The sequence below is a fragment of the Pelobates fuscus genome, chromosome 11, assembly GCF_036172605.1.
Source record: "Pelobates fuscus isolate aPelFus1 chromosome 11, aPelFus1.pri, whole genome shotgun sequence".
Lineage (NCBI taxonomy): Eukaryota > Metazoa > Chordata > Amphibia > Anura > Pelobatidae > Pelobates > Pelobates fuscus.
In genome coordinates, this window is record NC_086327.1 from 138,303,792 (window position 1) to 138,322,793 (window position 19,002).

The 19,002-nt window shown below is 41.4% G+C and overlaps 1 protein-coding gene across 3 annotated transcripts in view; it reads right to left on the reverse strand.

Annotated features, from left to right (window-relative positions):
- Positions 1-4,318: 4,318 nt before the first annotated feature.
- B3GAT1 (beta-1,3-glucuronyltransferase 1) overlaps positions 4,319-19,002 on the reverse strand; it is an 84,590-nt gene continuing 69,906 nt past the window's right edge. For all 3 annotated transcript variants that reach the window (XM_063435714.1, XM_063435712.1, XM_063435713.1), the window contains 4 exons: positions 10,093-10,601; positions 8,166-8,462; positions 7,889-8,002; positions 4,319-6,168 (listed from right to left, as the gene is read on the reverse strand). In XM_063435714.1, the coding sequence (XP_063291784.1) occupies positions 7,916-8,002; positions 8,166-8,462; positions 10,093-10,601 (893 nt within the window). In that variant the 3' untranslated portion in view covers positions 4,319-6,168; positions 7,889-7,915. The remainder of the gene's footprint in view (positions 6,169-7,888; positions 8,003-8,165; positions 8,463-10,092; positions 10,602-19,002) is intronic.

Sequence of the window (19,002 nt, forward strand, 5' to 3'; positions counted from 1 at the left end):
TCTTATGCTGGACCTATTGCCCCTTATGCGTTTGCAGAGGGGTGTTTCTGTTTTGCCTGCATAGGCCAACCCACAGGGGCACGTTAATTTGTAAATCACAAATGGGGTTTTACAAGTGATAGTGTGGCATGTGGTGTAAACTTGGTTATTGTGTAGATGGTTGGAAGTGCGGGCTGGGGTCATATGCATGCATGTCACACAACCAAGGCATCTAACAGAACCCCTGTTCTGACGATTTATGGTCTTTTCATAACTGCTAGTCGGGTCTGTATGGAATTATAAGTCTTGCAGGTTGTGATTTGTCTAGTAGCCAATGAGAGAGGATTCTTTGAAATGCTTGGTGTCACTTGACTATAGGTCACGGTATACGGAAGACCATACGGGTTACTCTCTCTGTTACCTTATTGGCGTGGGCAACTCTGGCCTCATTTAACGCTCTCAATAGGTGTTTGTAGTTGTATCCCCGTACAAGGAATATTCAGCTGCTGTTCCATAATGGATTTTTCTGAATTGTTCCCTATAACACACATATACTGCGCCTTAGATCGTGAACGTTTAAGCGGCAATGGATGTGCGCTGTCAACATGCAAGATGGTCTTAGAATCTGTTAGGAGCTTGCTGAATAGATTATATGAAATCCTGTGGTTCTTCAGTCATATTTTCAAGTCAAGAAACTGTACAGACTCTGTACTAATGTTAGCTGTAATCCTAACTGTAGTTGGAAGTGTGTTGAGATGTTCTACCATGGTTTGTGCCTCTTTGATACTCTCTTTCCAGATGATCAACAAATCATCAATAAATCTGTAATATCCACAGATGTGTTGGCTATAGTTTGAAACTATATGTTGCATTTCGTAGATGAACATATATGCATTAGCGTATATGGGGCCATAGCCACCTGTAGGTACCAGTCCTGCTCAAAACGGAAGTAGTTGTTAGACAGCATAAGGGTTAACAATTCCAAGACAAACTATATCAGTGGACCTTTATACTTGGTTGATGTAGACGGGACCTGTCTCATGGCCTCCGCACCCTGCTCATGAGGTATGATGGTGTAGAGGCTACGGACGTCCATGGTAATGAGTGTAACAATGTTTTTTTCCAAGTTTAGAGATTAGGTTGGGTGTATCCTTAATACAGGTGCTTAAATCCTTGACGGGGGCTTTAAAGAGGTGATCAAGCCATTTAGCAATGGGCTCCAGAGCCCCGCCTATGGCCGATACAATGGGCTTCCCTGGTGGTTTCTTGGGGTCCTTGTGCATTTTTGGGATCGAATAAATTATTTGTGTGCGAGGATGTTTGGATAGTAGATATTGATAAAGTTGTGCATCAATATACCCCGCTTCAAGGCACATGGTTAGTACTTCTTCAATCTTCCTCATAATTAATGTGTAGGATCCCCTTCGAGTGGCATATATGTTGATCTTGAAGATGGAATTTCAATTCATTAGAATAATCACTGTAATTCATTACGACAATGCTGCTGCCCTTATCTGCTGGGCGTATGGCTATAGTTGGATCTTTCGCTAAAGATTCTATGCATTTCCGTTGCCGTTTAGTGATATTCATGTGCTTGGGTTGGTATTGTGCAGTGATTTCCTGTGCAGTGCTGTTAACCGTGGATAAGAAGGTTTTGATTGACGGTTTGTTAGAAGGAGGATCAAATCTGGATCTGTTCTTAAATTGTGGTGTATCCACTTCCTGTGTTGAAATATTTCGAGACTTATCAAAAAACTCTTTAAGGTGCATGCTTCTTCCGAAATTGAAAAGCTCAATGTATTGGGTTTAGGTGAAGGCATCTTGATAAAGACCACCAGACGGTCGAAACGTTAATGGAATTTATGTCACTGTAAATAAAAACCATTTGAATTGATTCATCAAATCCAGTGAGTGCTCTCATTTTTTGATTGATACATATTGTGCTGGGACATTTAAAGGTATGTATTTTTTGTTAATATGGGAAGAGTGCCAGAAACAACCCATATATATATATTCTAATTTATTTGAACATGCAATACCTAGTTGTCACTTAATTAAAGGATAAAAAATGATTTTGCATATGGATTGACATTTATAATTTCCGTGTGTTCCTCATTGTATTCGTGTAAAGTATGCATTAACCAGGCGTTTGAGATCATATGGTAGGACTTATTTTGCCGTATATCAGGCCGATACTGAAATATTATCATAGAAGCAGAAATACCATTATTTGTCATGTACAGAAGTTATGATAAAAAGAACCATAAAAATGGTTACATATATTTCTTATAGGTATTTGTAATCATTCTGCTGATATTTCTAAGAATGCAGTTTTCTACAAAATATCACTAAAAAGTAAAAAAGTATTTGTGTATAATGAAGCTGAAATAATACCTGCATGTGAACAGAATGGAGAGATTTGTTTCACTGTAAGTTGGCCACCATCACTGGAGCGAAATGGTATATGGTGGGGCTGTATTGGCAACATTTTACTTTTATTTAATATTGATTTGCAAAGAAAAGTTAAAGTTAGCCCATATATACATCGTATACACAGGGATGCCGGGATTTTCTTCCAAAACGTCCGAAAAAAGAGGATCTTCATTGAAAATAAACTCAACATTGTTTGTTTGCACTTACCCTACATAACACATGCATGGATCGTATATCCTTTAATATAAGCCTAAGCGTTGTTTTTATTTCATAATAAATACATATAAACCTCTATTCACTTAATACCAACAAAAGGTGAATGGCACAGGTTTTCCAAATTTGTCCGTTTCCACACGAAACATTCGGCTATTTCTAAGGCAAATTCCGACTATTTCATCCACGCATTACATTTCTGCTCATGTTCAGCCGACTCTCTATATCCGTTTGGTAATTATATTATTCACAAACACCCAAGCTGCAACTGAATCCCCTTTACTCATTTTACCCAAATTTAAATTAAATTAAAGCCAAATGAAATTTGCTGCAAGAAATGAGATTCTTAGTGAATATGTCCCATTGATTCGCTCCATTGCTGTGTATAGTATTCACAAAATCTAGAGCTTTGCACATAATAGTTTGGGAATTGTCCCTGCAGAATATTAAACTGCCCTATTCTTCAGACGGCAGCACACTGGAGCCCTGCAAGACTCGGTCATGGCCTTGTGCGTTATGAACGCCATAGAAAGCTCGCCTGCGGCAATCTATTGCTAGGAAATGTCAGGGGGAAGAGGACACAGCTGAGTGGCTCACCGCAGGAGCCCTTGCTTAATGTAATATTTGCAGCCAAACTAAAAGCAGGGATGTTTTTAGGTCAATGGGTGCATTGCGCACATGAGTGAATAAAAAGCCATATTTAGTCTCCTGCGTGCCATCATTTGGTTCTTGTCCAGATGAAGTGGCAGCTGGCCAGATATACCATAGGCACTTAGTGCGGGATATTGCTAAGCGTGATCATAAAATGATTTAAAGAGGCACCGTCACTTGAGCAGGGTTATTACCACAACCCAGGATTGACATGGGAACTAAGCTATGTTTCCGGCTCTGCTTCTCTGCGCTAAAATGTGAATTTGCTCGTGAAGGAAAAAATTCCCTTTTTTAATTCGTAAACTGACCAACAATCCTAAAATACAAATTCTGAATATTTTCCTGCTATATGTTTGTGTTTATATTTCTGTCTATTATGCTAACCATAGTAAAGTCTGGCAACATTTACAGTTCCCTCATACAGCTTGTGGAAACGTATATGAAAGAAAAAAAAAAGCGAAGAATATGCAAAGCTGGAAAAAATCTCCGAATTATTCACTCGATTAAATATTTCAATTCAGGTGTCACTCAGCCTGTGGCTACTTACTTGTTATGGAATAAGCCCCAGTTTAAGTAAATCTCCACCAACGCTTATATTTTTTTTTTGGACATCTGCCCTTGCCATGCGCTGCGTGACTTGCGATGACTCGATTCCACTAATATAGCAAATATCTTTGGTAATGTAATCCAAAACTGACACAAAAAAACACACACAGTTGTTGAGACACATTGTTTTTTTTTTTTTTCACAAACATTCATTTTTTTCATTTTTTTTTAAATATGCAAAAAAAAAAGAAAAAAGTTTTGTTCCAGAAAAGAATTTTTTTTGTTTAAAAACAGCAGCTTGTAGTTTCTTCAGGAAAGTGCCGCACTGAAGTTGATGTGATGTAGATGGAGGTTTTCTCTTTGTGTTTTTTAATTTTTTTGTTTTAATTTTTCTAATAAACTACTTCTTCCACATTTTTTTTTCTTTTCTTTTTCTCTGCATTAAGTAATTAAGTGCATTTGTCCGGATATTGAGGAGCAGAACAGCGAACACACAGAGATCAGAATGTTTCTTTAATTAGACGCAGTGTGCAATAGTCTGCAAGTGGGAAGTGAGATGTTCTGCAGAGATCAGCGTCTCATCAGCCATGATCCATCATGCTCTCTGTGCCGGGGAGATGACCACCATATTTAATTTGTAGCATTTGATCACTAATAATGCTGTCTCTCAGACAGGAAAAGTGTTTTCTAAAATGTGCTTTTTAAAAAATGCAAATCTACCGAGGTGATCCATCTTTTTAGTGATTTGTTTGGAGTCCGATTCTGAAAGTACAAATCCATGTGCAGAGAAAATAAAAGTATAACCTCAAATATGATGCTCATCTCCGTTTGAGTTGAGTTTAATTCCACTAAGGTAAAAAAACGGGAAGTAACAGGACTGGTTTTCTGATTGACAGCCGGGGGAGGGAGGGGGTTGTGTGAGAAGGTTCATTTATAAAAGTTTCAATTTCTATGAAATCTGTAATTTTTGTACAATGCGATAAAAAAACAAAACAAAACAGGGCACACTCTTCATACATAAAGCACTTCAGCACGCTAAGGTGTTTTAGATGTGTGGAGTCGCCCTTTCAATAATATTTCTTCAAATCAAACAAGTGATATTGAACATTTGAATAACATGTTACCTACGAGAATGTTCTCATTCTAACTCACCATTTACTGAATGCTATTTACTGAATGCCATTGTATAATTCTGAGTGTAGTTCTGTGTTTGTGTATATATTTATACATCTCTCTTTGTGATGGTCACTTATACAATGTAAGCGATACCCTGTGCTAACGATGTATAGATAGAATGTGAAGGTACTGGGCATTCTAACGTTCTTCAAACACTATATACATGTGATGTTCTCATAGGGATAACCCAATCTTCTTATATGTGTTTTTTTGTTTTGTTTTTTTAATTCTGTTTTTAATACTTGGAGGAACTGTCAGAAGCTGCTATTCATTTTAAAAGATAATATCCCATATGTTTGGTGACTGCCACACTACCTCTCATAATTCCTAGGGCAGAGCTGCATGCTGGGCCTTGTAGTGTGCCTGAATGTGCGCATGCCATGTAAGCACTTTTCTTGACATTTTACTTCTATGTAAAGAAAACTGAGAGATTCAATTGATAAAATCGATTTCTTGTAAAAGAAGGTAATTCAATTAAAGTTTATCATAGCCTCAATATATCGTATATATAATCCAAAAATTGCACTGATATAGTATAGGGAATGGAAGGGTTTGTCCTGCAACGCAATTTGTCATTACATTGAGAGCGAGAATTCCTTGAAAATTTCAGATTGCCATCTGGTTTGAGTGCAGAGTAACGAGTGTCTGTGTGTCTCACTTTGGATGCTACGAGGGGCCTAGCAGTGTGAGTTACACCTGGATCTACAGAGAACATGAAGACGAGCCGCTCCCTGCAGAGGAGCATGAAGAACATGGCTGTATGACCCGGTATTGGGAGGATGGTCCATAGGCTGCACAGCGAGTTTCCGGAAGTGACAACGGCATAGCAGTCAGTCCACGTGGGTGCAGAGGCAATTTGAGTCCGCACGCCGGGCCCCACTGCTCATATCTATTTCACTTTCCATCCTACAAGACTTACCCCTGGCTCTCTGCAGCACAGGAACAGCCGGATGATTTACAGTTAGAGAAACCAGGATTCTTCATTCCTTAATATCTCCAAGGTTCCCTCCGTATCATGTGCTGTGCTTCTTGAGTAAATGAACATACACATGGGCGATCCTGCACAATCTGGGGGCTAGGGGCAGATGGTCTCAGTGTTGGAGAATGTGTCCCCAATGACACTCTCTATGTCCATCTGCCCATGGAGAGCGCGATACCTGCATACAGCCCCTGCGAGGAACATACAGAGAATGCTTAGACCATGCAAGAAATATGTAATTGTAACATTTTATTAAAAAAACTAAACAAAACACGGGCTTCAAACACAAAATATTGAATTGTATTAAAAACTTTATTGTGAAACACAGGCTAAAAGCCATTGAAAATAGCCTCAGTTGGAGATTTTTTTTTTCCAAATCAGCAATTTCTGCCCAAATTTAGCAATTAGATTTTCAATTTACAATAATTCAGTATTTAGTGAATAAGCCCGTTACGTAACCAAAAGCAACTGTAACATTATTTAAGTACTGTAATTATATGTTCTATAAACTGTGTCTTTTTCAAAAGTGCACTATATATGTTTTGTATCAATTTATCAACTTATCTGTTACTTCCCTAAATCCATGAGTAACAGCTGTGCTTAGGAAGGGGTACTTAGCTCAACATCTATGGTCCAAGACCCCCATAATATGTGAAGCCCTTTCCATGATGTCAATCTCATTTGCAAACCCACCATAATTTCCTAGAAATATCTGAATTTTTCATGCTGCTGTTCTGCAACATCTGGGGACAGGCCCGGACTGGCGATCGGGCAAATACCCCGTGGGCCACGATGGCTATGGGCTGAGGCCAACAGGGGAGACGCTGGCCCTGCTGTGTGTCTTAATGGGCCATAGAAGGAGAACAAAGATCATAGGTTCTTAAATCCAGGGAGGTGGAAGAGGACCTGAGAGCTGCAGCCAGCAGCTCCGCTGGGTGAGGAAAGTCCTCTCGGGAGCATTTCCGGGGTTTACCATTGCAATGCTCCCGATCTCACAAGAGTGAACTCTAGCCGGAGGAGCAGCCCCTCTCCACTGCCCCTAACCACACATTGTACACCACAAACACAACACAACTGAAACCAACCTATTTAAACAAAACACCACACCACAATCAGCTCACTCAGCAAACATTTAATCCAACAAGCAGCCTCCTAAAACATGCAAATACGCTTTCCTTGTCCTTTTGTTCTCTAGTATACCACGTACGGAGATACTAGACACAAGTCACAAGCCGGCACAGCGCAAGCTTTAAATTTGCTTGTGCAGAACAAATACAGGGCGTTTTTCTCATGCAAGAGCCCCTCAGCAGGGATCTATACATAGTTTGCCCTGGAAGAGCATCGAGCAAACTTGCTCATTTTGAGTGGGGACGTGCTTGTCATTAGTGATGACATTACACCCAATAACTGGCACGTTCCCTTCTCAGTGGCCCGCTGTCTTTTTTTCCCCAGACCAGCCCTTTCTGGGGACCTACATTTGATTACCCCTGCTCTACATTATATAAAAATAGAATCCTTGATCTTTTCTGGGTTATTCACTAAACCAAGAATTAGTAATTGACCAGAGAACTTAAATGACATTTTATCCAAAAAGAAAAAAGTTGGAGATTTTTTTCTCCCAGTTTTGTCATTTTGGTATAATATGTGAATCTGCACCCTTCACAGCACAGATAATAATCCTGTATATAGGTCTCCAGACAGGACAGGGTTTAATAGCGGTTTCTCTGCACAGGTAAAGGCATCTAGATGGAGCCTAGGACAGATTGGTAGAAAGGAACCTGATATCAGCAGAGTAACCAAAACCCATCCATAATGCATGGAATGGTGAGACTGATTCTTCAAAGTCTGAGGACATTATGAAGAACCAGACGGTCAGACTTTCCATGCAAGGATGGGATATGAGTTACTTACCTTAGATGTTTTCTCATTTTGTTTCTTTCAGATCTCCACGTTGGGATCCGTAAAACCTTTCTTTCCTTCATTCACAAGTACAGGCTTCTCCGTCCGGGTGTGCCAGACCAAAATCTGTAAAATATTAAAAAACACAAATAATGTGCATAAGGCACAATGCGGTACTTAATAAAAACAAACAGCTATATGATGGGTTCTTGGGTGAGAAAAATAAATTAAACGGTTAGTAGACTTGGTTAGAAGAAGGATGAGAAATACTGCTTTAAAAGTTACCTACCTTAGTGCAATTGTCCGCTTTGGGTTCTAGGTCACTCAAAGTAACAAGCTCCCTCAGCAGGCTGCTCTCCTGATAACCTCCTTTAACACCTCGCAATTTGAAGTATGCCTGCGGTCGCTGGAGAATCAGGCGCAGGTTGATGGAAAAGCCAGCCATGTCTATGGCAAATGGTCTGTGGGGGTCAAACACTGTTTTCCATCCAAATACTTTGCCAGCGGCATTGACTTTGGGGGACTCATAACGAAGACCTCCTACGAATGCCACCGGCCAAACGGACACTTTCCTGGTACTTCGCATCTATGGACAGAGGTTAGACATCATTCACACATGGATGCTTGGGTACCTACCAGAATATATATATTCCACATACCAGGGACATCAGTCACTAAAAAATGGACACATTGTAACCAATACTAAAACTTTGTGACTTTCAATTGAATGTTCTAAATCTCCTCCCTTAAACAATCCAAGTGTCCTATAAATTCACCTGCAGTGGTTTTGGTGCACTTCAAACAGACACCCACGATCCTTCGATTTTCAAAAGATCTTTGGGTTTGGCGTCATCGCTCACAGAACCCTAATAAAGAGCGCGACTGATTGCCGCACATGCGCAGTCTGCTCTATGAGAATCATCTGACAGTTGGAGGATCATCCCGCAAAGAGAAGCCTGTCTCTACTCTGGGTTACAGGTAAGTTTAACCCCTTAAGGACACATAACATGTGTGGCATGTCATGATTCCCTTTTATTCCAGAAGTTTGGTCTTTAAGGGGTTAATGGCTATTCTAATGTGTTTTCTTTATAAAAGGGGTGGGCAGTAGCCTAATCTACTAGGAAACACATTTGACTTATTTAAGGTTAAAGTGTTACATTAACTTTGGTGTTTAACCCCTTAAGGAACACACTTCAGGATTTAAAGGGAATCATGACATGTCAGACATGTCATGTGTCCTTAAGGGGTTAAAGGGGTAAGAAAGACTAAACAAATACAGTATATACACACCCCTACCCCAATCAGTGACTCCCTTAGCGACAAGACCAAATAAAAAAATCTAAATAGTGAGGGGTAATATTTTGTTTAAGAAGGGAGCTTTGATATTTTAAAGGGACACTATAGTCACCAGAACAACTACAGCTTATTGAATTTGTTCTGGTGAGTAGAATCATTACCTTCAGGCTTTTTGCAAACCTATGGGAAAGCATTGTGATTGGCTCAGACCATCACTTCTGGAATAAAGGTAAGATTTGACTAGATTTGGGGGGAAAGGGGAGCCAAGAGGGCTAGATGGCAGTTTTACACCATAGGGGTCAGGAATACATGTTGTGTTTCTGACCCTATAGTGTTCCTTTAAGGATAAAGGATACATTTCCTCAAAGTGTCTTTGTAAAACTCTACTTTTCTTTCTACTATTTTGTGAAAATTGTTCTTAATGTTTCGGGTGCTTTGCTGCTGAAAGAATAAACTATTAAGATAGTTACTTGTTATAATGTGGATGTCCAGTGCTGACTAATCTTGGTACTCTGTGTGTTTACTAACTACGTTTCACCTAATTCCCATCCCAACCATTCTAAACCCCCGATCTTTATTAAATAAACATAGCATGAATATCAACCAAGAAAAGCATGACATTGAAGAACGATATGTTGCCAAAACATAATAAATAACCATATTTTCTGTAATGTCTTACATTTTACAAGTCGGCTCTCAATATTGAGTCAATATAAAATCCAAATTGACTCGTGTCAACATTCCCAATAGTGAGACCACATTGTGATATTCCCCATGGTAAAACATATTGAGAACAGACTGAAAGCATTTGCTAATGCTATGCACACTTTGTTCTTAGAGAAATGAGTGGGTTTAACTCTTTTGAAAGTGAACCCAACTAAACGATCATGTGGGTAAATATAGAAATATGACCAACTCACCTCTTCAAACAGCTCTAGACTGTATGTATTATCATCATCAGCAAAATAGACCACCCCTGGCAAACTGTTGTTCTTGTGAAAAGTTTCTCTGAGCCAACGCAAGGCCAGATTCCTCTGCATGGTACCACGAGGTATTCGTGGGTCTCGCGTATCCCCCCTCAGTTTGTAGTTACGTGGGGTCTCCACATTTAGATGGGTATAATTCAGCCCAGAATCCTGAAGCATTTTAGTCACCAGAGGGGTCCGTCGTTGAGAGTCCTCAACTAAAATCCAGTGCAAATTGGGAACATGCAGTAAAGTGTTGGCGAGGCGGGTCAGCTCGGCTTTCTGTACCGGTCTGCTGTATGTTGGGGTGATAACATGGATGATAGGAAGGTTCCCCATCCAGGGCGGAGGACGTGTGTACACATACTCTGTCCTCACAACCTCCACGATATCTCGCTCAGAAGAACAATACTCTCTGGAATCTGACCCTGGACCTGCATCCCTCCGACCTTCGCTGCCGTCTTCTGGAACAAATAAAGCACAATTCGAAATTATAACAAAATAATTCTCAATGCCATAACGATGCCCAAAAATGCAAGGAAAGTGGTTAATGCAGGTATTTATGGGTCATTGTCCCTTACGGGAATTCAAATGTACAATCAAATTTAAGGGCAAACAGAAACATTTGTCTTATTCAGCCAAAAAGCAAATTAAAGGAGAACACTGTAGGAAAAATATAAAAAAAAGAAGATATGCTTTTGTTGTCATAGATGTGGTGTTTAAAGGTATAGTACAGGGTACCGAAAAACAAGACCTGAATTAATTTGTATTTATTTATTAATTCAATAATATAGAGAATGCTTTTTCAAACCTAAAGAAAATATAATTGTTTCTTAAATAGTTTCATTTAAACGGTTTTCTGCCAACACTGCCTGGGGATTATCTACGCAAAGAAATATTCTAAGATAAAACAAATTGAAACTTAGAGAGTCCTTGTGAAAGGAAGTCTTGTAATCGTGTGCAATTTTCAAGTGTAGTCATAGCCTCACATAAAGAGACTAAATATATGATAGTAGGTCCCAGGAAAGACCTGGAGGACAACCAGCAAAACCCTGATGAAGGTGTGCTCACACGCCAAAGCGTGTTTCGGGCTCTGCGGCTGACTGCTTGTATTTATGTTCCACTATAGGTAGCACAATAGAGTTTTCTATTCTTAATTGTTTGTCAATAGGCTTTGGTCTCCTCTTCTATTTCTTTTGGGCATTGAATCCACGCAAACGTCTCGTGTGCTGAGATCGTCTTAGGACCACCCCTTACAGTTGGATTAGCGGTCTTATAACCCCGTTTAATTTAGGTTTTATCCAGTTAGCACTGAGGGACTGTGAGCTCTTCCCTTTTTCTATGTACATATTGCAGATGTTGTCGATTATTTGTTAGGTTGATACATATAGTACAACTTCATTTTATAGGAATTTACCTATACTTTACCCTAGGTATCTTTATTAGGGCCTCCATGTTTCTTGGGACCTACTATACTATTTATTTAGTCCCTTCTTATGAGGTTTTGACTACACTTAGGGTTGTGAGATTGAAATTGCTCATGATTACAGAACAGTTTTCATTTAATTTTACATGGTGTGTCTAAGTGTGGCTTTTTTTTGTCTTTAATTTTTTTTGTAGTTTCCTTATTGCAATCAAGATTAAATTTATTTATTCATTTTTTCATCCTTTCTGTTTGTCCTTTGCCATGATGGTGTGTTTGGTTTAGGCTTTTTATCGTTGATTGTTTAAACATTTCCTACATTGTATTGGCCAGTACCTGTTATGTCCCAATACATTCCTGACACACTGTATTCTGATCAATACTACGATAACGTGAGATTTGGTGATGTGTCAAGAAAGGTGATCCAGGATTAAAACCCCTTATTACCTGAGCAGTTTTGGATGTTCGTTACAGACTCAACTTATTAGTATTAGTATTATGGGGCGAACTGAGAAAGGTAGAACATGGCAGGATTGGAGTATTATGGGGCGAACTGAGAAAGGTAGAACATGGCAGGATTGGAGTATTATGGGGCGAACTGAGAAAGGTAGAACATGGCAGGATTGGAGTATTATGGGGCGAACTGAGAAAGGTAGAACATGGCAGGATTGGAGTATTATGGGGCGAACTGAGAAAGGTAGAACATGGCAGGATTGGAGTATTATGGGGCGAACTGAGAAAGGTAGAACATGGCAGGATTGGAGTATTATGGGGCGAACTGAGAAAGGTAGAACATGGCAGGATTGGAGTATTATGGGGCGAACTGAGAAAGGTAGAACATGGCAGGATTGGAGTATTATGGGGCGAACTGAGAAAGGTAGAACATGGCAGGATTGGAGTACTATGGGGCGAACTGAGAAAGGTAGAACATGGCAGGATTGGAGTGTTTTGGGGCGAACTGAGAAAGGTAGAACATGGCAGGATTGGAGTGTTATGGGGCGAACTGAGAAAGGTAGAACATGGCAGGATTGGAGTATTATGGGGCGAACTGAGAAAGGTAGAACATGGCAGGATTGGAGTACTATGGGGCGAACTGAGAAAGGTAGAACATGGCAGGATTGGAGTACTATGGGGCGAACTGAGAAAGGTAGAACATGGCAGGATTGGAGTGTTATGGGGCGAACTGAGAAAGGTAGAACATGGCAGGATTGGAGTATTATGGGGCGAACTGAGAAAGGTAGAACATGGCAGGATTGGAGTACTATGGGGCGAACTGAGAAAGGTAGAACATGGCAGGATTGGAGTACTATGGGGCGAACTGAGAAAGGTAGAACATGGCAGGATTGGAGTATTATGGGGCGAACTGAGAAAGGTAGAACATGGCAGGATTGGAGTACTATGGGGCGAACTGAGAAAGGTAGAACATGGCTGGATTGGAGTATTATGGGGCGAACTGAGAAAGGTAGAACATGGTAGGATTGGAGTGTTATGGGGCGAACTGAGAAAGGTAGAACATGGCAGGATTGGAGTATTATGGGGCGAACTGAGAAAGGTAGAACATGGTAGGGTTCGAGTATTATGGAGCGAACTGAGAAAGGTAGAACATGGCAGGATTGGAGTATTATGGGGCGAACTGAGAAAGGTAGAACATGGCAGGATTGGAGTATTCTGGGACGAACTGAGAAAGGTAGAACATGGCAGGATTGGAGTACTATGGGCGAACTGAGAAAGGTAGAACATGGCAGGATTGGAGTATTATGGGGCGAACTGAGAAAGGTAGAACATGGCAGGATTGGAGTATTATGGGACGAACTGAGAAAGGTAAAACATGGCAGGATTGGAGTATTATGGGGCGAACTGAGAAAGGTAGAACATGGCAGGATTGGAGTATTATGGGGCGAACTGAGAAAGGTAGAACATGGCAGGATTGGAGTGTTATGGGTCGAACTGAGAAAGGTAGAACATGGCAGGATTGGAGTACTATGGGGCGAACTGAGAAAGGTAGAACATGGCAGGATTGGAGTGTTATGGGGCGAACTGAGAAAGGTAGAACATGGCTGGATTGGAGTGTTATGGGGCAAACTGAGAAAGGTAGAACATGGCAGGATTGGAGCGTTATGGGGCGAACTGAGATAGGTAGAACATGGCAGGATTGGAGTGTTATGGGGCGAACTGAGAAAGGTAGAACATGGCAGGATTGGAGTACTATGGGGCGAACTGAGAAAGGTAGAACATGGCAGGATTGGAGTACTATGGGCGAACTGAGAAAGGTAGAACATGGCAGGATTGGAGTATTATGGGGCGAACTGAGAAAGGTAGAACATGGCAGGATTGGAGTGTTATGGGGCGAACTGAGAAAGGTAGAACATGGCAGGATTGGAGTATTATGGGGCGAACTGAGAAAGGTAGAACATGGCAGGATTGGAGTGTTATGGGGCGAACTGAGAAAGGTAGAACATGGCAGGATTCGAGTATTATGGAGCGAACTGAGAAAGGTAAAACATGGCAGGATTGGAGTGTTATGGGGCGAACTGAGAAAGGTAGAACATGGTAGGATTGGAGTGTTATGGGGCGAACTGACAAAGGTAGAACATGGTAGGATTGGAGTGTTATGGAGCGAACCAAGAAAGGTAGAACATGGCAGGATTGGAGTGTTATGGGGCGAACTGAGAAAGGTAGAACATGGTAGGATTGGAGTGTTATGGGGCGAACTGAGAAAGGTAGAACATGGCAGGATTGGATTATTATAGGGCGAACTGAGAAAGGTAGAACATGGCAGGATTGGAGTATTATGGAGCGAACCAAGAAAGGTAGAACATGGTAGGATTGGAGTGTTATGGGGCGAACTGAGAAAGGTAGAACATGGCAGGATTGGATTATTATAGGGCGAACTGAGAAAGGTAGAACATGGCAGGATTGGAGTATTATGGGGCGAACTGAGAAAGGTAGAACATGGCAGGATTGGAGTATTATGGGGCAAACTGAGAAAGGTAGAACATGGCAGGATTGGAGTATTATGGGGCGAACTGAGAAAGGTAGAACATGGCAGGATTGGAGTATTATGGGACGAACTGAGAAAGGTAGAACATGGCAGGATTGGAGTATTATGGGGCGAACTGAGAAAGGTAGAACATGGCAGGATTGGAGTACTATGGGACGAACTGAGAAAGGTAGAACATGGCAGGATTGGAGTGTTATGGGGCGAACTGAGAAAGGTAGAACATGGCAGGATTCGAGTATTATGGAGCGAACTGAGAAAGGTAAAACATGGCAGGATTGGAGTACTATGGTGCGAACTGAGAAAGGTAGAACATGGCAGGATTGGAGTGTTATGGGGCGAACTGAGAAAGGTAGAACATGGTAGGATTGGAGTGTTATGGGGCGAACTGAGAAAGGTAGAACATGGCAGGATTGGATTATTATAGGGCGAACTGAGAAAGGTAGAACATGGCAGGATTGGAGTATTATGGGGCGAACTGAGAAAGGTAGAACATGGCAGGATTGGAGTATTATGGGGCAAACTGAGAAAGGTAGAACATGGCAGGATTGGAGTATTATGGGGCGAACTGAGAAAGGTAGAACATGGCAGGATTGGAGTATTATGGGACGAACTGAGAAAGGTAGAACATGGCAGGATTGGAGTATTATGGGGCGAACTGAGAAAGGTAGAACATGGCAGGATTGGAGTGTTATGGGGCGAACTGAGAAAGGTAGAACATGGCTGGATTGGAGTGTTATGGGGCAAACTGAGAAAGGTAGAACATGGCAGGATTGGAGCGTTATGGGGCGAACTGAGATAGGTAGAACATGGCAGGATTGGAGTGTTATGGGGCGAACTGAGAAAGGTAGAACATGGCAGGATTGGAGTACTATGGGGCGAACTGAGAAAGGTAGAACATGGCAGGATTGGAGTACTATGGGCGAACTGAGAAAGGTAGAACATGGCAGGATTGGAGTATTATGGGGCGAACTGAGAAAGGTAGAACATGGCAGGATTGGAGTGTTATGGGGCGAACTGAGAAAGGTAGAACATGGCAGGATTGGAGTATTATGGGGCGAACTGAGAAAGGTAGAACATGGCAGGATTGGAGTGTTATGGGGCGAACTGAGAAAGGTAGAACATGGCAGGATTCGAGTATTATGGAGCGAACTGAGAAAGGTAAAACATGGCAGGATTGGAGTGTTATGGGGCGAACTGAGAAAGGTAGAACATGGTAGGATTGGAGTGTTATGGGGCGAACTGACAAAGGTAGAACATGGTAGGATTGGAGTGTTATGGAGCGAACCAAGAAAGGTAGAACATGGCAGGATTGGAGTGTTATGGGGCGAACTGAGAAAGGTAGAACATGGTAGGATTGGAGTGTTATGGGGCGAACTGAGAAAGGTAGAACATGGCAGGATTGGATTATTATAGGGCGAACTGAGAAAGGTAGAACATGGCAGGATTGGAGTATTATGGAGCGAACCAAGAAAGGTAGAACATGGTAGGATTGGAGTGTTATGGGGCGAACTGAGAAAGGTAGAACATGGCAGGATTGGATTATTATAGGGCGAACTGAGAAAGGTAGAACATGGCAGGATTGGAGTATTATGGGGCGAACTGAGAAAGGTAGAACATGGCAGGATTGGAGTATTATGGGGCAAACTGAGAAAGGTAGAACATGGCAGGATTGGAGTATTATGGGGCGAACTGAGAAAGGTAGAACATGGCAGGATTGGAGTATTATGGGACGAACTGAGAAAGGTAGAACATGGCAGGATTGGAGTATTATGGGGCGAACTGAGAAAGGTAGAACATGGCAGGATTGGAGTACTATGGGACGAACTGAGAAAGGTAGAACATGGCAGGATTGGAGTGTTATGGGGCGAACTGAGAAAGGTAGAACATGGCAGGATTCGAGTATTATGGAGCGAACTGAGAAAGGTAAAACATGGCAGGATTGGAGTACTATGGTGCGAACTGAGAAAGGTAGAACATGGCAGGATTGGAGTGTTATGGGGCGAACTGAGAAAGGTAGAACATGGTAGGATTGGAGTGTTATGGGGCGAACTGAGAAAGGTAGAACATGGCAGGATTGGATTATTATAGGGCGAACTGAGAAAGGTAGAACATGGCAGGATTGGAGTATTATGGGGCGAACTGAGAAAGGTAGAACATGGCAGGATTGGAGTATTATGGGGCAAACTGAGAAAGGTAGAACATGGCAGGATTGGAGTATTATGGGGCGAACTGAGAAAGGTAGAACATGGCAGGATTGGAGTATTATGGGACGAACTGAGAAAGGTAGAACATGGCAGGATTGGAGTATTATGGGGCGAACTGAGAAAGGTAGAACATGGCAGGATTGGAGTACTATGGGACGAACTGAGAAAGGTAGAACATGGCAGGATTGGAGTGTTATGGGGCGAACTGAGAAAGGTAGAACATGGCAGGATTGGAGTGTTATGGGGCGAACTGAGAAAGGTAGAACATGGTAGGATTGGAGTGTTATGGGGCGAACTGAGAAAGGTAGAACATGGCAGGATTGGATTATTATAGGGCGAACTGAGAAAGGTAGAACATGGCAGGATTGGAGTATTATGGGGCGAACTGAGAAAGGTAGAACATGGCAGGATTGGAGTATTATGGGGCAAACTGAGAAAGGTAGAACATGGCAGGATTGGAGTATTATGGGGCGAACTGAGAAAGGTAGAACATGGCAGGATTGGAGTATTATGGGGCAAACTGAGAAAGGTAGAACATGGCAGGATTGGAGTATTATGGGGCGAACTGAGAAAGGTAGAACATGGCAGGATTGGAGTATTATGGGACGAACTGAGAAAGGTAGAACATGGCAGGATTGGAGTATTATGGGGCGAACTGAGAAAGGTAGAACATGGCAGGATTGGAGTACTATGGGACGAACTGAGAAAGGTAGAACATGGCAGGATTGGAGTATTATGGGGCGAACTGAGAAAGGTAGAACATGGCAGGATTGGAGTGTTATGGGGCGAACTGAGAAGGGTAGAACATGGCAGGATTGGAGTGTTATGGGGCGAACTGAGAAAGGTAGAACATGGCAGGATTGGAGTATTATGGGGCGAACTGAGAAAGGTAGAACATGGCAGGATTGGAGTATTATGGGGCGAACTGAGAAAGGTAGAACATGGCAGGATTGGAGTATTATGGGGCGAACTGAGAAAGGTAGAACATGGCAGGATTGGAGTATTATTCTTCACAGTGAATCAAGCCATAACATGTTAGTAAGCCATGCAATTTGGTAAATGCCAACGGGTGCCAAGCCAGCGTATCCAGGCGCATGTACCTGATGATATTAGAGCAGAGTTTAAGTTGTCAAACAGGGTTATTCACTAAAGTGAGAATTCAAAGTAAATTTTAAATTTTAAGGCTAAAGTGGTCGAACTGGCAGCAGAGCTGACTTAGAGAATGTTTCAAGTTCTGCTATTTTGACCTGAAATTTTAAATTCTCTCTTTGAATTCTCACATTAGTGAAGAACCCGGTAAGTCTTCTTTTAGGTTGAAATACTTGAATTTCAAGAGGTGAACTCAAACCTCACAACAATGACATTCTACGTCCAACTGGTATTTTAACACGCAGGGGTTTGTCTACTAGAGAAAATGTGGGAGACTGACAACGTAAGGACAAAATAAACTAAATGAAAACAAATATCTGAAATTGGGATTTTTTCGAGTTTGGCTCCGCTGATTTCGCTGTCAGTTCTGGACAATTGTCATTTAGTTAATAAGGTTTCTGTATAACATTTTGTCGTGGATTAAATTCCGAGAATACGGGCAGCTATGTAGGTAGATTTACTGTACAATACTAAACTGGAAAAAGAACTAATAACTACAACTCCCAAAATGCTACGCCAGATGATGGACTACAACTTGAGTCTGCTACAGACCCTGATCCTGCATCGAATTCACCAACAGACGACCAATTTCCTGTTTCCTAATGTCGAACTTTGGAATTCTTAGTTCTATATATTGTGATTTGTTCTTTAATATTTCCTCAATCAACCAATTTTGTCCATTACTCAAATGAATTTGGAAAAATGTGGGTAAAGCTAAATGAAAACTGTCAATTAGAATAAATGCTTTACAGCCTCTATGTATATTATTTTGTAATGCATACAGAAAAGTAAATACCCATTTTCAGTGCAATTCCTGGCCTTACTCTTACTCTATGGAGCGGTCATCTTTAAATCCCCTTTGTCGTAAAACATTGTGTCCTAATATAAACCCTGCACACTATGAATATCTTGAACCAGCTGCATTTTACAGAATTTAAGATTTATTTTAACCATAAGTGCCTAACTTAGGTCACAAGCATAGGAGGTTTGAAACCCCCTCCCCCCAGATATGCTAAATAGTCTTAAAGGGATACTATAGTGCCAGGAATACAAAGCTTTATTCCTGGCACTATCGCACCACCATCCCT